Below are 21,809 nucleotides of genomic sequence, written 5' to 3'. Positions count from 1 at the left end.
ATGACGGAAAGCTGAATTTATGTCCAGCTGCAGCTTTTAAAACCAACCAAGTGAAATTTAGTTTGTATGCTAGAACAACTGTGGAAATCAATTCTTAATCTATGACCTTGCTTACCACAGCTTGAAGCCTTGCAATAAATAAATGCCTTGAGCTACAAATAAGAAACATTTGGCGAATCAAAGAGACAAATAACACAAATCTATATGTGTATATATAGCATTAGAAAGGTCATGTAAAATACAATATCGGCTCCTTTCTTGCTCTAATGTAATAATGTTTGAAAGGCAGGACACAGTAATTGGCTGCATTAATACCCAGGTGGTGAAAAATCACAAGTACCTATTTTCTTTTCAAATGACAATGTTTCATCTTTTGAGAAGGATTCCTTGTAGCCTGCATGGCATTTTAATACACGCAAGTGCTTTGAAATACAGAAACTCTGAAGGAGGTCTATTTTCCTTTGTGCTAACAAATGCAGAAGTCCTTTTCTAATTCACATTAGAGTTTCATCATGAAATTGCTGGTTGTTTTGTGTGTGGTTAAAAGGGGTTGACGGTGGGAAGTCCAGGCTTGTGTGTTAATCTCCCCTTATTTGCAACCTATTTGTACATATGCACCACTCCATCTTTTCTCCGTTGTCTAATCTGTATCTCTCAATTTCTCTCCTTCTGTTATTTATTTCTCTAATTGTATTGTTAAACCAAAAATATGGGATTAAAAACAGCCCTTACTCATGTGAATAACCTTTGACTTCAGTAGTACTACTCACTTCAATAAAGGCTGAAAGATAGAAGCCCTACAGTTATATTTTATTATACCCTTTTAATTTTTAAAAAACAAAGATAAAACATTTAAATCCCATACATCTTTTTATCGTATATCTGACTGATCCTACACAATGACAATAGGATACCCTGAGAGATATTTTCTCTTCAGATTCCTTTATAGCAACTGCATATTATTAAAATTAGCTAGTATGAAATAGTGCTATTTTCAGCCAATTTCGCTTTTACTAATTATCTCCTCTCTGTTACACTGGGACCCAAAAGTGACACTAGCGCACACTTATTTGTAGACGACATGCTACTACCAGTTTGCACAGCGGGTATCCAAAAATGCAGATGGTGACGTTTTCCTTTGTTTTTAACCTCATGTCATATGAGGTAATCTAATCTGAAATGAAGGAATCCGGTGGCCCAAATTAGTCTTCAAAACAGATTTTTATGTAGATGTTCAAATCGGAATAAAGCTAGGCTGTGGATTAATCCTGCTCTGCTGGAATTTGATGGAAGTTTTGACCCTGTTAGGAGTGCAGGATCGGGCCCTTAGTAATAACACATGTTTATACCACATAATATAGCAAGTTTAGGGTCTGATCCTACTCCCACTAAAGTTAGAAGTTTTGCCATTGACTTCAGTAGAACACAATTGGGAAGCAGTGTAGTGCAACAGAAGGTAACCTTTAGTTTCTCGAGGGAATTACTAAAAGGTGTATGTACACAGTTTGCAAAAGATAGGATAGTTTGCAGAACTTGTATCAGAGCTCAACAACCCACTTATACTGGGTAGAGATATTTTATGAACAGTATACACAGACTGAAAGAACCCAACCTTCCAATATGAAACAGAATTTGGTATAATCTCAAGTAAGGGACTGAATGCTAAGAGCAGAGTAACTGTAGATAATTGGAAAAGACAATATGCACTTATATCATTATAGTATATACCCAGCTTTTGACATTACATGCTAATAATAAAAAATAATAAGTGAGAGAATGTTGGCCAGGACACCATTTCTGTTTGCCAAAAGTGTCACAAGATATTTAGCATCTACCTGTGCTACCACAATACAAAACTATCCTACTATCATCCACCATGCGGGGGGGGGAGGGGGTTTGAGATCCCATTTAATACATTTTCTTAGTAATTCTTAACTTTTTCCTTATTGGGACCCTTCCAGGAGCCCCACTCATGATGCCAGGATCTAGCCAGGACTGCCCTCTCCTTTAGCAATAAGGGAAGGACAGGCTGAACGTGACTCCCAGATTGAGAGCCCTTAAATTAATGGAAGAGGGCACCTCAGACAATATTGGATCTGATCCCAAATCAGCAATGTGCTGACAGACTGTCTTCAGAAAATGCTGCAAGCCAAACCTTCCTCTTTGACGAAAGCCTGCCTTATCCCTATAAGAATTACAGTCACAATCACTGATGTCCACTTCTAGCCTTAAGCCCCCACCAACCAATAAACAGAGGAAATAATAAAATTAAATTAACAAAATAAAAAACCTCTACCTCAAGCAAAGTTTTGACTCTGGAAAGAATAATAATGCCTAGTTCTTTTCGCCAGTACATCTCAAATCACTTTCCAGTATTCTCATTTCACAGGCACAGAGGTGAAGCGATTTGCCCAAAGTCACCCAGTAGGCCAGTGGCAGAGCCAGGAACAGAATGCATGTCTCAAGTCCCAGTCCAGTGCTTTATCCAGTAGGCCACACTACTCTGGAGAACCGGAACTTCCAGAAAGTCGACTTGGGGGCTTTGCTATTGATTTTACATGAAAAAGTGCTTAGCTACTACGGTGATGGGTGACAGTACGCAACTGAGTAGAGAGACGACTTGTTCACTCTCTGAAGCATTTGGGAAAATTCCCCCACCAAACTGAAGGGTGAGTTGGTGCAATTTCCCTGTCCGTAGCAAAGCTCATCCGCTGTCTGGATACTGTTCACTTAGGCTCACATAAACACTGCTGGAGAGCAAAATTTTTGCCTTTGGGATGCATCAGACTGAGCCAAATGTCAAGGAGTTTAAAATAAAATTACCAATGGAGAAAACCCTAGACCTAGGCCTACCACACTCCCACCAATTTCAATTTACCCAAACAATCTGAACATGAAATTTCATGTTCAAATTACCATCGGCTATATCATCATCAATCATTGCAGGATATTTGTAACTTGTTCCTGAAAAGTATTTCCAGAAAAGTGCATTTAATGTTAGTTGTTTTGCCCATTGGTGCTGCCACCTTCCTAGGTTATAAGAAAATGTTTTTGTTCACCTGGGAGAACATATTAAGATTCCCAATCATTCTGCACTCTTCTACCTGAGCACACAAGCCTCGTGCCCCCAGTACATGGGTTTACCGCAGGATAAGGGAGAATTTTTGTGGAAATGGTACAAAGAAGGCTTAGCATGGGCGAGGACCTAACCCAATATGTAGTTTCAAAATCTGAACTCTAAAAATAAAGGAGATAGTTAAAATCTGGCAATGATAACTCTCACAATGAGTTGAACCACTATGGGAACATTCCCTCAGCAATGGGTGCTAAGCACTGTCTGACCCCATCTTCACCAGCAGCCCAACCTACACCAGTTGAGATGGAGCTGAGGGAATCAGATTTATAATAAATTGTCAATCATAGGTCTTTTCATAGTGTAAGTACAGCCTGGGAGTTTAACCTGGTAATGAGCCCAGCTCCAGTCTGTGTGGAGATCAAGAACCCAGAGAAGTCTTTGAAAACCGGAGTCTCGCAGGTAATAATCATAGTTTGCATTTATAAAGCACCTTTCATGAGCTGATCTCAAAGAGCTTTACAAACATGTGTTCATTAGGCCTCTTCACAAGGCGAGTGAATATTAGCTTTCCCATTTCAAAAATGGGGAAACAGAGGCACAGCAAGTAACTTGCTTAAGGTCAGACAGCGAGTCGGTCGCAGAGCCACAAATATAACACACATCTTCTGACTCCCAGTCCTATGTGCTAACCATTAGCTAACACTCCTTGCCAACATCTAGTATGCCGCAGCTGTTATTTTGTGACAAACAAAACCTCCCTTGCATAGTCTCTGAAATAAGCCCCTAAACAAACACACCCAACTCCCTTTTAAATCAATAGAAATTATGGTCCTGATTGCAGGATCAAGGCCTGTGTTTATAGATTCGAATCTCTAAGTATAAGGAAAAAATTTTTCCTTAAGAAGCATGTCATGTTTACATGGCACTATACAGCTGATCATAGCCAATAACCATTAGAAAATAATTTAAGATGCAGTATTTGTGGCATAAAGAAGTGCACTCACTGATAGCCCTATATCAGCATAAAAGACTAATTGCTTTAATCTGTCCTCAAAAGAAAAATATATTGATTTATTATAACTACGGGGCCCAGTCCTCCTGTACAATATTTGTGACACATATTGATTTATGGCACTATTTGAAAGACTTTTTTTTTTTTTTTTTTTTACATTTAATCAATTAAATGAAAAATAGATTGAAAAGTAAATAAGTAAATCATGATTCTAAAATACCATTTTACTGCATTGTACAGGCAATTTTCATCTATCTATCTATCTATTTTTTTAGTATTTCCCCAGGAACAAAGATGGAAATATTTTGAATACCTGCAGTTTGATTTATTTGTATCCCTTACACAAAGCACTTTAAACAAGTTAAGCAAGCTAGAGAGAAAAGTAAGGACTTCAGCAAGACTGAATAAGAGAAAGAGACTCAGTGGTAAAGACAACAACAACAACAACAAGTGACCTTTGCTTACTAGACATCTTGGTTATATCTACACTTCAGTAAAAGACCTGCAACACGGCCATGGCTGGCCCGGGTCAGCCAACTTAGGCTTGCGGGGCTCACGCTGAGGGGCTAAAAATTGCAGTGTAGATGTTTGAGCCTAGGCTCTGAAACCCAGCGAGGGCAGTGGGTCTCAGAACCCAGGCTGGAGTCCAAGCCCTAATATCTACACTGCAATTTTTAGCCATGTAGCCTGAACCCTGCAAGCCCAAGTCAGTTGAACCAGGTGCAGACTTGGGCCAAGAGTTTTTTATTGCATTATAGCTGTACCCTTGAAAGAATCCACAGCTGAGAAACTGAATGCAGTTATCACCTGATTAGCTAGATGCAGTGCTCAGATACAATGGTGATAGTCAACTTAAAAAGTACTTCAGATAAGATATATTTTGGACACTCATGGTCCAAGTTGGTGTATTGGATCTTTGTTTTGTCATTCACACTGAAAGTATATGGTTGGCCTTAGGTGAACGCAGACTGATATTTTTACATTGAATAGCACCTTACTGTATGTGTGCCCCTTTAAGTGTACTGACACTGCTCATGTAGTAAGATGATCAGCACTGAGACCTAAATGAGTAACCCATATAATTCTATTGCTATAACACTCATCTTCCTTCCCTTTCCTCACCCTACTGTTCATCACTCCAATTCTTTATGTCAGATCTAAAATTTAGATTGTAAACTCTCTCTGGAATCCTAGCCCCGTTGAAGTCAATGGCAAAACTTATATTGACTTCAAAGGGGCCAAGATTTCATACCATCTCTTTTTTTGCCTTCTGCCAAAACATTAACATGCCTTTGAACACTGTAAAATAAACAACAGTGATCCTTATTATTACATGCCTGGTTTGGATTTTAGGTTTTCTAACTTTGAACTGATGGCTAGTAATAGATATCATATGACCAGTATCCCAGATGAGAAATAGTACAGACACCAGCAGGTCTTGAGTAGAGCTAGATTCACCATTTGTCTTGCATTACTTAAATACAAAGTGGACTGGTGTTTTCTAATCTAAATACCAAACCCCCAACCGCAGGAGGAAGATACCCCTGTTAGCTGGCACTGTTTATCAAGTTTTCAGGATGGATAAGCCTTGAATGGCCTGGATTTTGTTGATGCTAATCAGACCTTCAGCATCATTCCAACATAGTTCTGTGCCTAAATCGCCAAAAATAGTCACTCAGCTGTTTTTCTTGTTAGGCATTTTAAAATTAACTTGGATAAATTCAATTAATTTAGGTTTTAAAACTGATCCCTTGAGTGTGGAGAAGTCATCATTTTCAGTTAATGTTACAGCCTTAACATTTTATTCACTTACCATTTTTTCCCTCATAAAAATAGGTCAATGACTTAGAAGGAGCGAGAACAGATTTCCACATCTCAGTCTAGTCTATAAGCACATTTTAAATACACTGACCCTGCATAATCCAGCTGGCATTTACCACAAGAAAAATATTATAAATTTTGTAAAAGAGAAATATCATTGGGAGGGAAATGCTGCAAATAATGATCTGTTTCAGTGTGAAATCAAGAACACTGTGGATTGAAAAATATTGTTACCACAGGCAAGGCACAATTCAATTTGTGTTCATACTTCTCTTTCTCTGTGCCCCTCAGAAGTGTTAGGCTCAAAGCCAGTAGGAGATCTACTTTGAACTCTTGTCACCCCATACATCTGCCATTGAAGGCAACTGAGATTGTTCCAAACAACAAATTACTTGCATACTTATGCTTACAGTTTGTTTGGAAAGAGACCCGTAAGGCCAGATTCTGCTTCCTCTTGTTCTTGTGTCTGAAGGGATGGAGTGAGGACAGTGAAGGGAATCCTCACATACATGTACACTTGGGCATCCTTGCCAGGGCAGCCCAATTCCCGCATCATTACTATTCACAAGAGCCCTTAGTGCAAGCAAATGGACAGTCAAAGCACAGCCAGCAGCATGGACCCCAAAAGGGGAGAATGTGACGGTAACAGCCTCGCCTCCTTTCTGCACAGACTGGTGGTTCAGAAAGCTGTGTCGGGGAGTGCACAATGCACTTCCAAAAAAGCAGCAGCAGCAGCCACTCCTCAGCACCCATGAAGCGTTCTGCCTCCCTCTATTCTCTCCAGGGACGATGCCTTTGGGAAGTGCCACGGATGCTATTAGGGACACACGCTAGCCCCTCAAATTTTATATTACTCCTCTAATACAAGACAGGGATTCTCTGAGACTAGCACCATGCTCACAACAGAATGCCACCAGGCAGTCATCATGAGCCATTGAGTAGGGTCTCTGTAGCAGGCAGCAACTTGGAGCCAACTTCTCCCAGCTGACCCTTTAAAATACTCCTACTTAACTCTGCCCAGATTGGAAACAGCCTTTCAGAAAAACAAACAAAAAAAATCTTCACAAGCAAACATCCCTTCTCCCCAGAGAGGGGTGTTCAATCCTCTTCCATATTTTTGGAGGCAGTCACATAGTTCCATCTCATTCTGCCAGGCCTGGGAGTGGGAGAGGTTACCAGGCATCTCCTTTCCTTCTAGCACTTCTCTATTATAAGGAAAGAAGCAGAGCTCCTTCCCAGAGCTACTCCTGATTGTCTGAGAAAAAGGGGAGCTCTGCCCCAACAGGCTGGTGTGGGTGGTAACATGAACAGCAACCTGGGACTTTCCACTCACCAATTATTACCCAGGGCCAGTTCTTGTCTCTCAGCATCCATCTCTGTTGCTCCTTCAACCTCTGTCTGCCCCAGTCCTTGAAGAACAGGGCAGCCTGGCCCCAGTGACTTCGGGCGAGTATATCCTGTAACAGTCTCCTACTTTTGATAAGAAAAATAAACTGGATCCATCTTCATCTGCAAACCAAGGGCCAAAATCTGCCTTCAGATTTGCCACTAAATCAACAAGGATTTCATGCAAATATCCAAAGACAGGATCTGGTGGGTAACTAGAATGACCAGATAGCAAGTGTGAAAAATCGAGATGGGGGTGGTGGGTAATAGGTTCCTATACAAGACAAAGCCCCGAATACTGAGACTGTCCCTATAAAATCAGGACATCTGGTCACCTTATGAATAACTTGAGCACTGAACTCCATCTCAACTTGCCCTGTCCATGTAAATCCAAGCTATCCTCACAAATCAGGTCTAATTTTTTTTTCTTGAAGCCTAAATCAGTTCAATTTCATAGGAACATAACCTCTTTTCTTTCACTAAAGATAAACTTTCATTGACTCCTTAATCTTTTGATTAAAGTGTGTTCTCTTTTACAAAAACAATTTGTCTAAAGAACATTTTCCTACATTTCATAAGAAAACACAAGCCTTGGTTTAGCTTTTTTCTGTAGAAGCACATATTGGACTAGACTAAGCTATAGCCAGTCTATAAAATACCAGAACTGCATGGGCCAATACCCACTGAAGTCAGTGAGAATCTTTCCATCAACTTCAATGGGCACCGTATTGGCCCTAATGTAGCAATTGAGGACAGCATTCAAGAATTAAATACATCAGTGTTTTTATGCCTTCTCTAGAGACTCTAGGGCCTGGATCTTTCTGCTTTCTGTTGGATTAACGCTAAATTTGCTCTACCCACCTCATCTGAAAAGACAATTCCTCCTTCGAAATGTATAGTCAACCTTCTCAATAGTCTTGAGACACAAGAACTCACCATTACAACTGTCAAGGGAGGAAGTTTGGAAAACTCATTTCATTTTGTGGCAGATTTCAATAGCTTCTCTTTTGGAAAAATTCAATGCCAATTTGTGATGGACCCTTTCACGCTGATACACATCACTAGCATAACGTGGATAGCATGGCATTTTAATATGGCCATGGGGAGAAGAATCAGACTCTGTATCATCTTTTGCTTTTTGTCTGAATATATTACCTTGGGGGTTGTAGCGTTTTGTCTCTAAATATTTTTGTATTTGGATGTTAAAAACATTTTGCAGAAAGATTCGGGGAGAGAGACTTTCAAAAGTGCCTTAAAAGATTTAGGAGCACAATGGGACTTATGCTCAAAAATCTCTTTGGTGCTTTTGAAAAATCTGCCCAATCATAAAATTAAATAGAAGGGTGGGAAGATTGTTAGGCATTCTTTATATAAAATAATTCCTGTTTCAATATCTCTATGGGCCTGGATAGCTTCAGACACAGAAGAATGTGTGTGTGTGTGTGTGTGTGTGTGTGTGTGTGTGTGTGTACGTACGATGAAGGAGGGTAATTATTGTTGCTTTGTAATGTACTAAGTGGTCAACAAGGTGATGGTTTGACACTTATGGTGTATTAAAGAGACAAGGTGGGTGAGGTAATATCTTTTATTGGACCAACTTCTATTTATGAGAGAGGGTGAGAAGTTTTCAAGCTTACATAAAGCTCTTCTTCGGGTCTGGGAAATGTACTCAGAGTGTATGTCTACACTTCAATTAAATACCTGTGGCTGGCCTGTGTCAGCTTGTAATTGTTTGCTGATACCCCATATGGGGTGGTAGGTGACTAGAGGTGTGCAGTCGGGGAGGGAGAGAGGGACTATATCTGTATTGAAGCAGGTTCTCTCGAGGTATACAAGTGACTCATTCCATGATGTGATCTACTTTCTGGTGGAGTATCCTTGTTTGTGGAAGGCAGTTAAGTATATAAGGTGTGTATCCCAGACTTTCTCCTCTGAGCATATTCTGTGATAGCTGAGTACCTGTAGATAAAAGAGGTTTTCGTGTGTTTGGGGTGGTTACTGGACCTGTGAAGGTAGATGTGGTGTTCCATGGGCTTCTTGTATATCTTTGTTTGTAGGGTTCCATTGTTGAAGCTGATCATGGAGTCCAGGAAGTTGATGCTAGTGTGGGAATGTTCTAGAGAGAGTTTGATGGATGGATGGTGGTTGTATAAGTGGTGATAGAAATATCTGAGGGAGTTTAGGTCGTCTGCCCAGCAGATGCAAATGTCATTGATGTACATCATTGGTTTCATGGTGCAACTGTCCAGAAATTCCTCAAGGTGAACTGTGAAGATATTGGCATATTGGGAGCCATCCTAGTAGCCATGGCTGTTCCCAGAGTTGGGACAAAATCTTTGTTGTTGAATGTAAAATTATTATGGTTGAGGATGAAATGGATGAGTTTGGGTGGATATCTAAGGGTTGTGTCTTCTTGATCTCTGAGGCAGGCATAATGCTGTCATGTGTGGGATGCTGGTATAAAGGGAGGTGAAAAACCTGGTAGCAAGGATGGTGTTCTGAGACAGGCTGTTAATGTTGTTGAGTTTCCAGAGGAAGCTGGCCCTTTGTGTGGTGAGTGGTTTGAGGTTGGTTTCTGTGAGTCCTGATATTCCTTCAGGAAGGGTGGGATATGATGGTCTGTCGGGGTTCCCTTGTTTGTGTATCTTGGGAAGTATGTAGAAGGCCCCTGGTGTGAGTTCGTGGTGGACGAGGTTGTAGAATGTCTCTTGGAGTTGTTTGGGGAAGGATTTGATGATATATCCTCAGATACAGTAAATACCTTAAACACACCAAGCAATCTATTATCTATAGTCAGACACTCAGATACCACAGAATATGTTCAGAGGAGAAAAAGTCTGGGATATACACTTGAATACAATTAAAACCGCCTTCCCCAAACACGGATACTCCATCAGAGAAGAAGAACACATCACAGAATGGGCCACCCAAATAACCTGCTTCAGTATAGAAATAACCACACACACACACACACACACACCCCTGTTGTTTTCACCTGCCCCCCACACTGGAACCCATATGGGGTACCCAGCAAAAAATTACAAGCCATACTCAATGGGGACTCTCTCCTGAAACAAATCTTTCCTGAACCCTCTCTTCTGGCCTTCAAACAACTCCCACCCTCTCCAAGCTCATCATCAGAAGCAAGCTCCCCACAGACCAGGGCACACCAACTCAAACAGCATCAGACCCTGCCAGAATAACAGATGCAAGACCTGTAGTCATAGCTCCATGGCTCCAATGTCAACACCTCTGCAACACACCTTTCAAGATCCATGGGTCCTACGCATGCCTCTCACAAAATGGGGTGTACCTCATCCAGTGCACTAAATGCCCCAACAACAACTATGTGGATAAAACCAGACCGTCACTATGCTCTCAAATGAACTCTTACAGAAAAATGATAAAAGACAAAAACACCATATCACCCATGAGTGAACACTTTGCACAAAGTGATCACTCCATATCTGACCTCTCAATCTCATTCTCAAAGAAAACCTGCACAATACCTTCAAAGACGAGCCTGGGAAGTTAAATTCAGAACTTTGCTAGGATGCTTAAAATCATGGATTGAATAGAGACACTGGATTTATGGTTTACTAGAACAATCTATAACCCACTTAATCTCACACACACCCCCGCCAGCTTTTCCCCCCCCCTTCTTCCTCCTCCCCCCACCCCCAGCTAGAGAGGGCCACTTCACCTTGAATGGTCTCTTGAAATATGTGTTAACTATTGATTCTAAATAATCTGTTCCACCTTGTATTTAGCTTGGACACTCTGAGTAGATTTCCCAGACCTAAAGAACAACTCTGTGTAAGCTCAAAAGCTTGTCTCTCTTCAAAACAAGTTGGTACAATAAAAGATATTACCTCACCCACTTTGTCTCTCTAATATCCTGGACCAACACTGCAAACAACTACAAGACAGATGGGAAATATCAATAGACCGTTCCCTATCAGCCCTACCTAGGTGCATAAAGGAATGAACTATAGGGAAATGATGATAGTTCAATCCTAGACCTTTGCTGAGCATGCTAGCGAGGGAGCAAGTTAGCGCCAATTGCAATTCTTTGTGTGTGCTGTGTCAGCAGCTACCCCTCCAGGCACTGGCCTGAGACAATCAATTTCAAGTTCTAAGCTCTGTGAGTCAGGACATTGTCTTTCTTTACTTGTCTATAAAATGCATGAACAAACTGTTTATTATTTGTACGATGATAGTGTCTGAAGGTCACAGCCAGGATCAGCGTCTCTGTTTGCCAGGTACTATACAAACACAAAGGAAAGTGTGTTCCTTGCCCTAAAGAGCTTACCAAGTTAGAATCTGATCCTGCAATGAGTTCCAGGCAGGCAGAGACACCTGCTCCCATATGGAGGGCATTGCAATATCAGGGCCAAATTTATTAAGTGCTGTATAAATAAAACATACAAACAAGTTTCACATAGGCCACCAAACAGCCACTGGTTGCTAACTATTGTCAGTCACTAATGACCTGTGCTGGATTTAAACTTGTGACACAGAGATGGATAATGAGCAAAAATTTAATCATCTGCAAAACTTGGAAAGAGAGAGGTAACAAATTAATTCCAATGACCACACATTATTTGTGGTAACATTCTGGTAGTTAATGGTAATTACATGATAAATCATTAAAACTATCCTTTTATATCCTGATCACAGAGTAATTAGTTTAAAGATCCAAATGATATAGGAAGCACAATTATTTCCCTACAGATTGTGGGGACATATGCTTTGCTTATAAACATCTTCCCTGTGCTGCATTTCAGTCATTTATATTTAGCTGACCATTGGTGACATGTGAAACATTTTCAAGAGCATAAAATAAAATGCTTGTTTTTGAAAATCCCATGTTAACACTTCTTTCTAGAACACTACAAGTGTTAACTCTTTGAATGCCCTATGTCAGCAATTAATGTGTTATGGAGGACACTTTTAGGCACCTGAAGTAGAGTGAGGGTTAATCATCATCATCCCTGGATCACCGTGTTTCTGAAAAGTCTCATGGTTTTTATCTTTATTTATCTGGATGATTTTGAGATTAAATGGACATCAAACTAACTCACTCTAACTCAGAGACTATGTATGAATTTCAGAGTCTAGTTTAACTTTCCATTACACCCAATCTCTGCACATCATCAAGAATCCTATTAAAAAGACTAATATAAAACTACTGGTAAAGAAGTGATATTAAAACCATTATACATTTCTAACTACAGCATAAACCTAATCCTGCAGCCCTGATTCAGGGGACGAGTCCCAATTTAGTCATTTGAACTAGTCATGTGAGTAAGGCTACAGGATCATTCTGCCACACTTACTTGCATGGACTAATACCTTGATTTGCAAACACTCTCATTGAAATCAATGGAACTATTTGTGGGGTAATGTACTATTCAATGTGAGTAATGGTGGCCGGATATGGCGCTATATGAAGTAGAAAAAGGAAAATTATATAAATACGAGCAGGGTGAAGTACATCACCATCCTATTGTACTATTGTTAATCTAACTATATATTGGTATTTAAGTTGAAAATGGAATACACTGTAATACTGCTTTATTTGAGGTAGTTATGCAATTATTTTTAAAGATTCATATAAACTAGAGATGGGCTTAAAGCTGAAGTCTGGATTCAAACCCCCAAAATTTGGGGAAATTCAGCTCTGGATCTGAACACTGCAGTTCAGGCCTACCTTTAAACAAAAACAGTGACAGACTTCTGATCTGTGATGCATTCACAAGAACTGAAAAATCAATTTCGCAGTCTTGTGCAAACTTCATTTAAGGTGACTTATTAATTATGTAAACTGAATACTTCCTAATGTCACCCTACCATCTATAACCGACTCCCAAACAGATATTTACTTCAAAATTTAAAAAAAAAAATTGTATGTTCAAGCACCTTCGCCTAAACACTGATCAGGTGTTCCACACATGGTAATAATTTATCATATAAAATTAAATATCAATGAAAAATTCTTGGATTATTATAAAATAGGGGTCCAATCCTCCAACCTTTGTGCACCCAAATTCCACTAAAGTCAGTAACTGTTTTGGATGTACAAGAAAGGCAGAATTGGGCCCCTTAGGGATATCACTGATTTTGTTGTTGTTGTATATTATATATACACAATTTCAAACAGGTCTTTTAAAAGAAAAACAAATTCTGCAATAAATCACTCCAGATAGTTTTATTTCCAGGTATTTGTGTATGTTACGGTAAGTATATGATTTTTCTTATTTCTTCAAGTTTAATAAGATCCAAAACGATGAGTTTACAAGAAAAAGAACTGGATTAAATAGTGTTATATTTCCTTAGTATCCATATACGGCTATAAACAGTCACAAACAGAGTCAAGCAGATTCAGAACTATATCCCGTCCCCGGCACTATCCAGAAAAAAAAATCTGGTTGCTGCAATGCAATATCCTGGATAATGCATCGAAAGCTGTAAAAATATATTTTCAATTTTCAATTTTAGGTGAGCAAATCCAAGAAGATAAACATGTTACAGCTGTTTATCTACCACACAAGTGAGCTGGCATTGTCTTTATACTGACAGCTTATCAATGCCATCATCAGTTTCTTTCAAGTGTTCTATCTTATGGCTTCTGCATTAGATGACAGTTCCTACTAAAATTCAAATGCTTATCTGGTACCACTGACTATCATTTCATAGTCGTTTAGGATGCTGCAAATTATCACTTTCACTGAATTCAAAGGAAGAACATTAATTTTCCTAATAAATGTTAATATTAAGTTACATTGTAGACATGAAAAAGGAATGTGTCAAGATATAGTTTTATATTAAAAACAAGTACAAACACTCCCATTAGAAGAAGGAAATAGAGATTAATTTAACAAATTGTTGGTGCTTCACCTCAGTTTATTACAGCAGGGTTCTCTAAGAGAGCTGGGCTGCTTGCACTAGCTGGTTTTGCTCATGAAGTTTAGGAAGGAAGTGCATTAAGCTATCTGCATGCATGTGGACGTGTGTTAATATAGCATTTACATGGGATCTTCAAACAAAAACAAAAAGGTAGGACAAAATTTGGGTCTGCCATTTAACTACACAGGAAATTTCACTGCAGTCTACTGAAGTACTGCAGATCACTATGAATCCAACTCACATAGATAGTAAGAGAAAGTTACTACACACTGAAGACTTATGTAAGTCAAATGGTAGTCTCAGTCCACTTTGTAGTGGACAACTACTTGGCAACTTTGTTGGCAATCATCAGAGGCGGCAGTGATTGAAGGGACATAGAGACTAAGCTACCCACTCACCTCCAGAAGAGATCTCTTCAGAACAAGGTTGAGACACATTGGCAGGACAGTGTGGGGAAGCCTGCATTGCTGCTGCCCATGCTATACCTGTCCTGTGGAGAAATAGAGGACTTCAATTTCCAGGGCTGTCAGTCCAGCACCTTTCACATTACAAGTGTTGGAAAAAAGAATAGTCTCAATGCCCAATTCACAGTTATTGGGTATTATAAAGAGCCCCCCTTCCTTTTAATGAATGTGGCCAATTTCATGTCTTCAATGGAGTTTCATTTGCTTATCCTAGCAATGGGTTTGGATCCTTGTTTTGTGAATTTCTGCTGCTCTTGCTGCATCTGCCTAATACTTATAGCAAACTTAACAACTAAAGAACGAGAATATGCAGTATGAAAGGAAATTAAATTCTGTGGAAAATAATCTTTCAACCCCAAAGTGAACAAGCACTCACCAAGGTCCAATATCTTAGCCTTGCAAAAATTCACAGATGTTAAGAACGAACAAAGGATACTGTCTTCACTCTGGATATTCCCATACTCTGGTGTTTATTTCAAAGCAAATTTCTCTCTCTCGCTCTCTCTCCCCACCCCCATTTTAAGATGGAAAGTGCCTTCGCTTGTCGCTCCTGACTGCTTTGAGGAGACCATTTGCGCACAGATTATTCTAATACAAGAGAGTAGCACTTTTTCATTCTTGTCCCACCCTGCACATTCCATAGCTGCATTTTGTTTTATTACTGCGGTGATTTAAATGTATTCATCCTCATGAAGCAATTACACAGTCAGAAAACCAAGTTTAAAAAAAATATCTTCCATTACTTCTTGCTATTTCCAGTGGGGAAGACAGTTTTCCCACCCAGCAGTTTTTAATTTGACACCCATACAAATGATTTCTATATATCAAAGTATAGTCCATTAAAGAGAGAAAGAGCGAGAAACCTATTTTAAATACATAAATAAATTATTCTTTTCAGTGTGGTGATGAATCTAATGTTTTACTGGATCAAAAACAACTTTCCTAAACCTTACTAATGCATGTTTGTCTGCTTCGAAGAGCAATCTCTTTGTAACATTCACAAGCATCACATCTTTTTTTTTTTTTGGTCAGGGGAATGCACTCGTGCTAGATTTAGCTGGCTAAAAGCAAATAGGTTTAGCCAAAAAGGATTGGTTATAGCTGTATAAAGACTGTGACAAACAATTTCTCCCTATTAGAAAAAGGGAATTGTTTTAAAATATCAACACATATTAAATCTTGCGTCTTAAAATCAGGCTTTCCACATCTGAGTTCTCCCAGTCTCTTACACAACGAGCACTACGGAGCAACAGCACAACTAGTCTTCCTAAAGTCATACTACAGTACTGTGGGCTATAATGTCAAATTAAAAAAACTAAGAGTCAGGCTGGGGTCAGTAATGGGAGGAGAGATCTCCAATACAAACTCAAATTCTCATGGAATTTCTCCAAAGGGTGGGGACAATAGAGCTGTTGTTCTGGCAAAATTCTAAATGTGAATAATTACACTTTGCCTGCCTAAGATTCCACCTGTAGTTTCAACTTGGTAAGTGTCCTTCAAATCCCCTTCAAAATGTTGTGCACTGTTGCTGTATGCTGTTTAACAGTTTCTGTATTTCACCCAGAAGTGGGTCCGCTCCTCAGTCTAATGAAGTAATTCCTGTGTATAAAGTATGATTCTACAGACCTTAATTGTGCAGAACTTTCATTCGCTTCACTCCCATTTTGTATCTCAATGAGATATGACAGGTTGGCCAAAATGTTTTTTTAAAACTTTGGTAAAGATACATGGGATCCTTCTGAATGAAAGGTGCTATCTAAATGTAAAACTTAGAAATCAAAAGCAGTTACTAGAGTGGGGGAATATGTTATAATGATGAACACAGTGTAAGAACCTAGACAAAAGAGAGAGAGCTACAAAATATTCCAACATTAAATGTACCATCAACTCCAAAGAAAAAAAACCATAACATGTAGTTTAGCGCAAGTTATATAAAACTGGACACCTTAGGAAATACCATAGCAACATCATCACACGCACATATATGGTTGGTAAGAGCTGCATTTTGCAGTGAATACATATATACATGAGACAGTGTCATGGCCTTCAAAGTAGCCTTAGGATAAAAATAAAACAGGCTGGCTTTTCCAGCTATTCCGGACCTTGAAAATGAATGTAAAGTTTTAGCTTACTCAGAGCAGAATGCACATCAGGGGAAAAAGGAAAGTTATTCTGGTCTCTGCTGACTCGGAATTTTTTAATGTATAGTTTTATTAAGTTATCATATCTTAAGTCCAGATGATTACCTGCTGTGAAAAAATACATGGTAGAGTTTTCCACACACCTTTCTTTTGAAGGAGAAGGGAAATAGAAAGTCACAAAGTCTGGGGAGGAGGAAGTATGCAAACACCATAGATAACTAGGATGCAAGAGAACATGAGAGGCCAACCACATAATCCAGGAATCCTCCATGTTGGCTACAGGATGCCCTTTTCTTCTACACAGTAGGTTGGCCCTGGAGGAAAGCACGCTACCCTGGCTGGCAGGGGTGGGGGATGAATTGATGTTACAGAGGTGTTACAGAGGTAATAGAGGTGTATTTCTAGCACTAACTGCAACATTAAGTTTGCACAGTCACAAAGTGAGCAACCCATGGAGAGTGACCGCTCCTCTACTCTGCCAACCTCACTGTGTTGAGTGAGTGCAGTTGGGCTTCCATGGGGTTGTAGGGATGGGGAAACATGCAGCAGAACTACCAATCCCCCATTTTTGTGTCCTCTTCCCCTCTTCTGCCCACATACATAGCAGCGACCATCAAGCCTTGGTAAGCCAAATACATATTTTCTGGTGAAGAATGTATTAAAAAAAAATGAGGTTTTAAGTAAGCTTTTGGAAATATACTTTTACTATCTCTCAGAAAAAACAGATGTATGGTACTTCTCTCAAGAATGCCAGTCCAGCAATTTCAAGAAGGCCTCGGAGATTGTAGTTCCCATTCAATAGTAAAAGACAGCAGTGACTTTTAGACATTTCAGGGAACCGTGTTCACGCTTCATAATTATTCGTTAGTTTAATTTAAACCAAGTTTGTTACTTTTCTATTTACATATTCATCTCTCCTCTTAATCCTTCTCTGTATTGTTAGATCGTCAAGATGGAAGCTTCCTCCTTGATTGTTGATTCTTAATTTAATTAATTTTATGGCCCTTAATGCTATATGGCTTCTGTTGCAACCAGAGGTCATGTTAAAAAAAAATATAGAATTACACTGCAATTTTACTTTAAAGTTCAGTTTTACTCCATAAAAGCAAAAGTTTTTTTTTTTTTTTTAATCTGACAATATGGGCAAAAGAGGGAGAGGGTTGCTTATTATCATTCTTCAATTCCATATGAAAGGCGCAAGTAAAAATGTTTAATTAAGCTGCCACCTAAGTTCCCTCTAAGCAGCACAGCAGGCTATCAAGGGACCTGCAGGCAGGGAGAGGTGCCTCTCCCCTGGCCCCAGTCCCGGAGCTTCTGCAGGCGGGAAGGGGTGCTCTCCTGTGGCACCGGGCTGCTGCGGCGAGAGAGGTCTGGGGGGAGTCCTCTCTCCCCATCCCAGCCCTGGGGCAACCCGCACCCCAACCCATCCCCGGCACGAGCCTTCACCCCAACCCTCTGCCCCAGCCCTGAGCCTCCTCCCGCACCTCAAACTCCTCATACCCAGCCCCACCCCAGAGCCCTCACCTCCAGCCGGAGCCCTTACCCCCCCTGGACCCCAATCATCTGCCCCAGCCCTAAGCCCACTCCCACACACCAAACCTCTCGGCCCCACCCCCGCCACACATCACCTCCATATTGGTGCACATAATAAAATTCATTCCACACATGGATGTAAAAAATTAGAAGGAACATTGTCTGCAAGTCCTAAAAACTTGACCTAGAATCCGAAAAGGAAGATGTGCTCTTTCCAGCTCATGCATCTTCACAACTTAGTTAACGTATCTAATGTTAACTAAGTTGTGAAGTGTGAGCCAGAATCGAATGCTGCTCACTCCCCGCCTACAGAAACTGTATTAATTCTGTAGGGCTTAAAAAAAAAAAAAAAGTAAAGCAGTTTGGGGCCAGAGACTTTACTTTCCTATGTGTTTGTACAGTCCCCAGCAATCTTGACTGGCACCAATATGAATAATAAGGCCAGCAAATATGGCTTTAACTATAAAGAGGAGAAAAATATATAAAATAACAAGGTGCCATATTCCATAGACACTTATCAGCATAGGAAAGGCACTTTAAAGTGTTTAAGAATACCTTGAGACTTTTATTATAGTCCAGACTCACCCAATATTTAAGACATTTGTACTCTCATTTTATGAGGTACAAGTGGCTAAAAAGAAAGGGCATCATGACTTTTACTTTCAGTTATACTGGAAAATATTTCAGGATCAAGTTTCAAATGTGGGCACCTTGAGAAGTTGTCCAAATCCTGTTACACAGAGATTCTCCTAAATGTGCCATGTTTGAAAACTGGACCTCAAGAATATAGACATCTGATCAAAATCTACTAGCACTGAGAATTTCAATAAACATTGGATTTAGATGAATTAATGGAATTAGTGTTTTAGGAGGTACAATTAGTTTCAAGCATTTATATTTACAGTTTGGGAACTGAGAAATGAAGGTTCCTACTTTGGAAAACAATCTCCCTAAATACTATATTTGAACCAGGCCTCTTGGCACTACATCATAAACAATAACTAATTAATGCCTCTGCACAGCACTCACTCTCTATTATACAGTATGTTGGTCGAATACAGCTTTAAGGGCTTAGTTTATGAACATAGGATCAACCATCTTTTATACAGGTTTCCATAGGAATCCATTTGGAATAATTAAATAACGGACTTAAAAAGAAAAAGCAAGCACTTTGCTCAGTTCATTAAACCCGTTGTTCCAAGAATGCCAACCCTATTAACACATGAGGAATGTACAATGAAAAACAGAGCAGGAGGCAATAGGATAAAATCTGTCTTGGACATAAAGAAAAATGCATATTGGGGGGGGGGGGGGGGGGGAAGACAAAATTTAGAAAATGTCTTCCTCCCCACTGAAAAAAAGACCAATACATAAATTAAAAATACCTCAGGGAAGATTTAACTTTTACTCTGCTCATTCATGTTGGTCTTATAATACTTTATTTTGCTGTTTGAAAAGAAGTGAAAATATACAAGTGCAATCTACCTCTGAGATGCAAAGTCACTGAGGCAGATGCAGGTTTGCATGGATATTGTGAATTCTCAGAGTTGAAGATTTTGTCTAAATTAATGGACATCTTACTCATATTTTAATTTTTTTTAAAAAGGTCCTATTTATTACAATCTGGACAATTTCCTTTTAATCTAGTGCAGTTTTTTTTAATTGAAATGAGTGGCACGAGAGCTGAGAACTCTTATGTCCCTTAAACAAGTATGAACTGTATGCTAGGCTCAGTAAATCATACATATGAATCAAAATCTGATATTCAGTCATCCAACCACACCGAATACCAACAGGCTGATATACAGTATAATGGATTTGGGTCACCGGTCCTCCACTGACAACAGCAGTTCTGAGCCGAGTCCTTGACTCCTGTGCAGTTAGGGAGTCAAGATTAAACCCAGCAGAGCTAGGGAAGTGCTGATCAGTGTGCACTTTACACTGACTGAAAGACCGGGCTGGTCACCTTTCCACCTCCCCACCAGCATAAACATTTTCTTTATTCTTGCCCATGTGCAAGGTGGAGGAAAGGAGAAATCCACACCCTCCCTCCTTAGCGTCCATAGAGAGGAAGCAAAGTCCCCACTGGCTTTTACTTTCACTTCTGGAGAAAGGGGTCTTAAAGTTACAGGGGAAATACAATGTTTAAATGTCTGTAATAGCTCACACTATTATATGGGGAAGCAAAGTCAGTCTGAGACCAGCAATCCCCCTCTTAAAGACACAGGAGAAGGGAAGAAATGAGGATACACAATGCGACTGCCATGAGAAGAGCTGAAAGAAATACAAAATCCAACCAGGAGGTAGGCTTTTTAGTAGAGAGGAAAGATGGTTGGGGTGCTAGTCTGGAACTTATGAGTGCCAGACCTGGGTTCAATACGAGAACACAGATAACTATGGGGTGTTGCATAATGATTGTCGTCTTTGGAGTCTATATGGGCAGGCCTCATTTCTTCACATTACAGTCGTGCTTAGAGGCTCCAGCCACATTATGCTACAAACATATCTATGAACTTACAATCCAAGTACAAAATGAGAGAACAGATGAAGTCTGGAGATACTGGATGCAGTACTACAGTCCTAATAAATTGCCCTCAAACCCTGGACCAGACTAGTAACTGCACCAGAAAGACAAAGAATGAGACAAACATATGCTTTGTCCCAAAACTACTTTTTTTGGTGTGGTGACAAACGAGACATCAATTCTGTTTGTTTGTTTGTTTGTTTTTAAGTTATCTGGGGTTTGTTTTAAACAACTACATAAGGGGGCACCAGAGAGGCAAAAGTGATTAGGAATTTGGATTTGTGTCACCGTTTCGATGAGTGACAGCATGATGCATATAGACCCCTTCCCACAGCAACTGAAAATCCAACCAAAGAGGATTGATGATAGATTACAAATCCCATTGCTCTAACAACACACAGAGATACTCTAGGTATTTCCACCTAGATGTTTTCTCTTCAGAAGGGCAGGATTTGACCTTGAGAAGACAAGAAGGGTGAGATATAGGGAACAAACCCAAAAAGAATACTTTGAAATGTTGGGGTTTTATTTTTAATAATTCCTGAAAAGACTTAAAGTAGCGGGAACTTGGAAATTCCCCAACCACAAAAAAGGCAATCCGATAAATAGGACACAGTGAAAGCTCCACAACAGTCATTTGGAACAGTTTCAGCTTTGGTTTTTACTCTAGTAATCTTCAAAGGCATTGAGTACTGAGAGTTTCACACTTTGAAGGTGACCTATATTTGTTTCATAAATAAGCTAACTTCCCTTTATGAGATGAATGCCCCAAATAGCTAAAAGGGCCTTCGGCCTGTACAGGATCCTTCCCCTCCAGTTTTTAACAATCTCACATGATTTTTTTAAACCCTGTTTTATGTTATCTTATGATTTTTTCATTGCTTTGTGTTTTAAATTGTTGTACAGGGTCCAAGCGTCTCCCCAGGTCTTGGGAGGGTGGGCA

General features: G+C 39.7%; 1 protein-coding gene across 5 annotated transcripts in view; it reads right to left on the bottom strand.

Annotated features, from left to right (window-relative positions):
• PPP2R2C (protein phosphatase 2 regulatory subunit Bgamma) overlaps window positions 1-21,809 on the bottom strand; it is a 267,643-nt gene that overhangs the window by 141,063 nt on the left and 104,771 nt on the right. Inside the window, exon 2 of one of the 5 annotated variants that reach the window (XM_054030916.1) lies at window positions 14,603-14,694. The exons of the other annotated variants lie outside the window; for them this stretch is intronic. Within the exon in view, the coding sequence (XP_053886891.1) occupies window positions 14,603-14,669 (67 nt within the window). The 5' untranslated portion in view covers window positions 14,670-14,694. The remainder of the gene's footprint in view (window positions 1-14,602; window positions 14,695-21,809) is intronic. 5 annotated transcript variants of the gene reach the window in all.

The sequence above is a fragment of the Malaclemys terrapin genome, chromosome 5 (genome assembly GCF_027887155.1).
Source record: "Malaclemys terrapin pileata isolate rMalTer1 chromosome 5, rMalTer1.hap1, whole genome shotgun sequence".
NCBI lineage: Eukaryota > Metazoa > Chordata > Testudines > Emydidae > Malaclemys > Malaclemys terrapin.
This window is presented reverse-complemented; position numbering and strand designations above follow the sequence as displayed.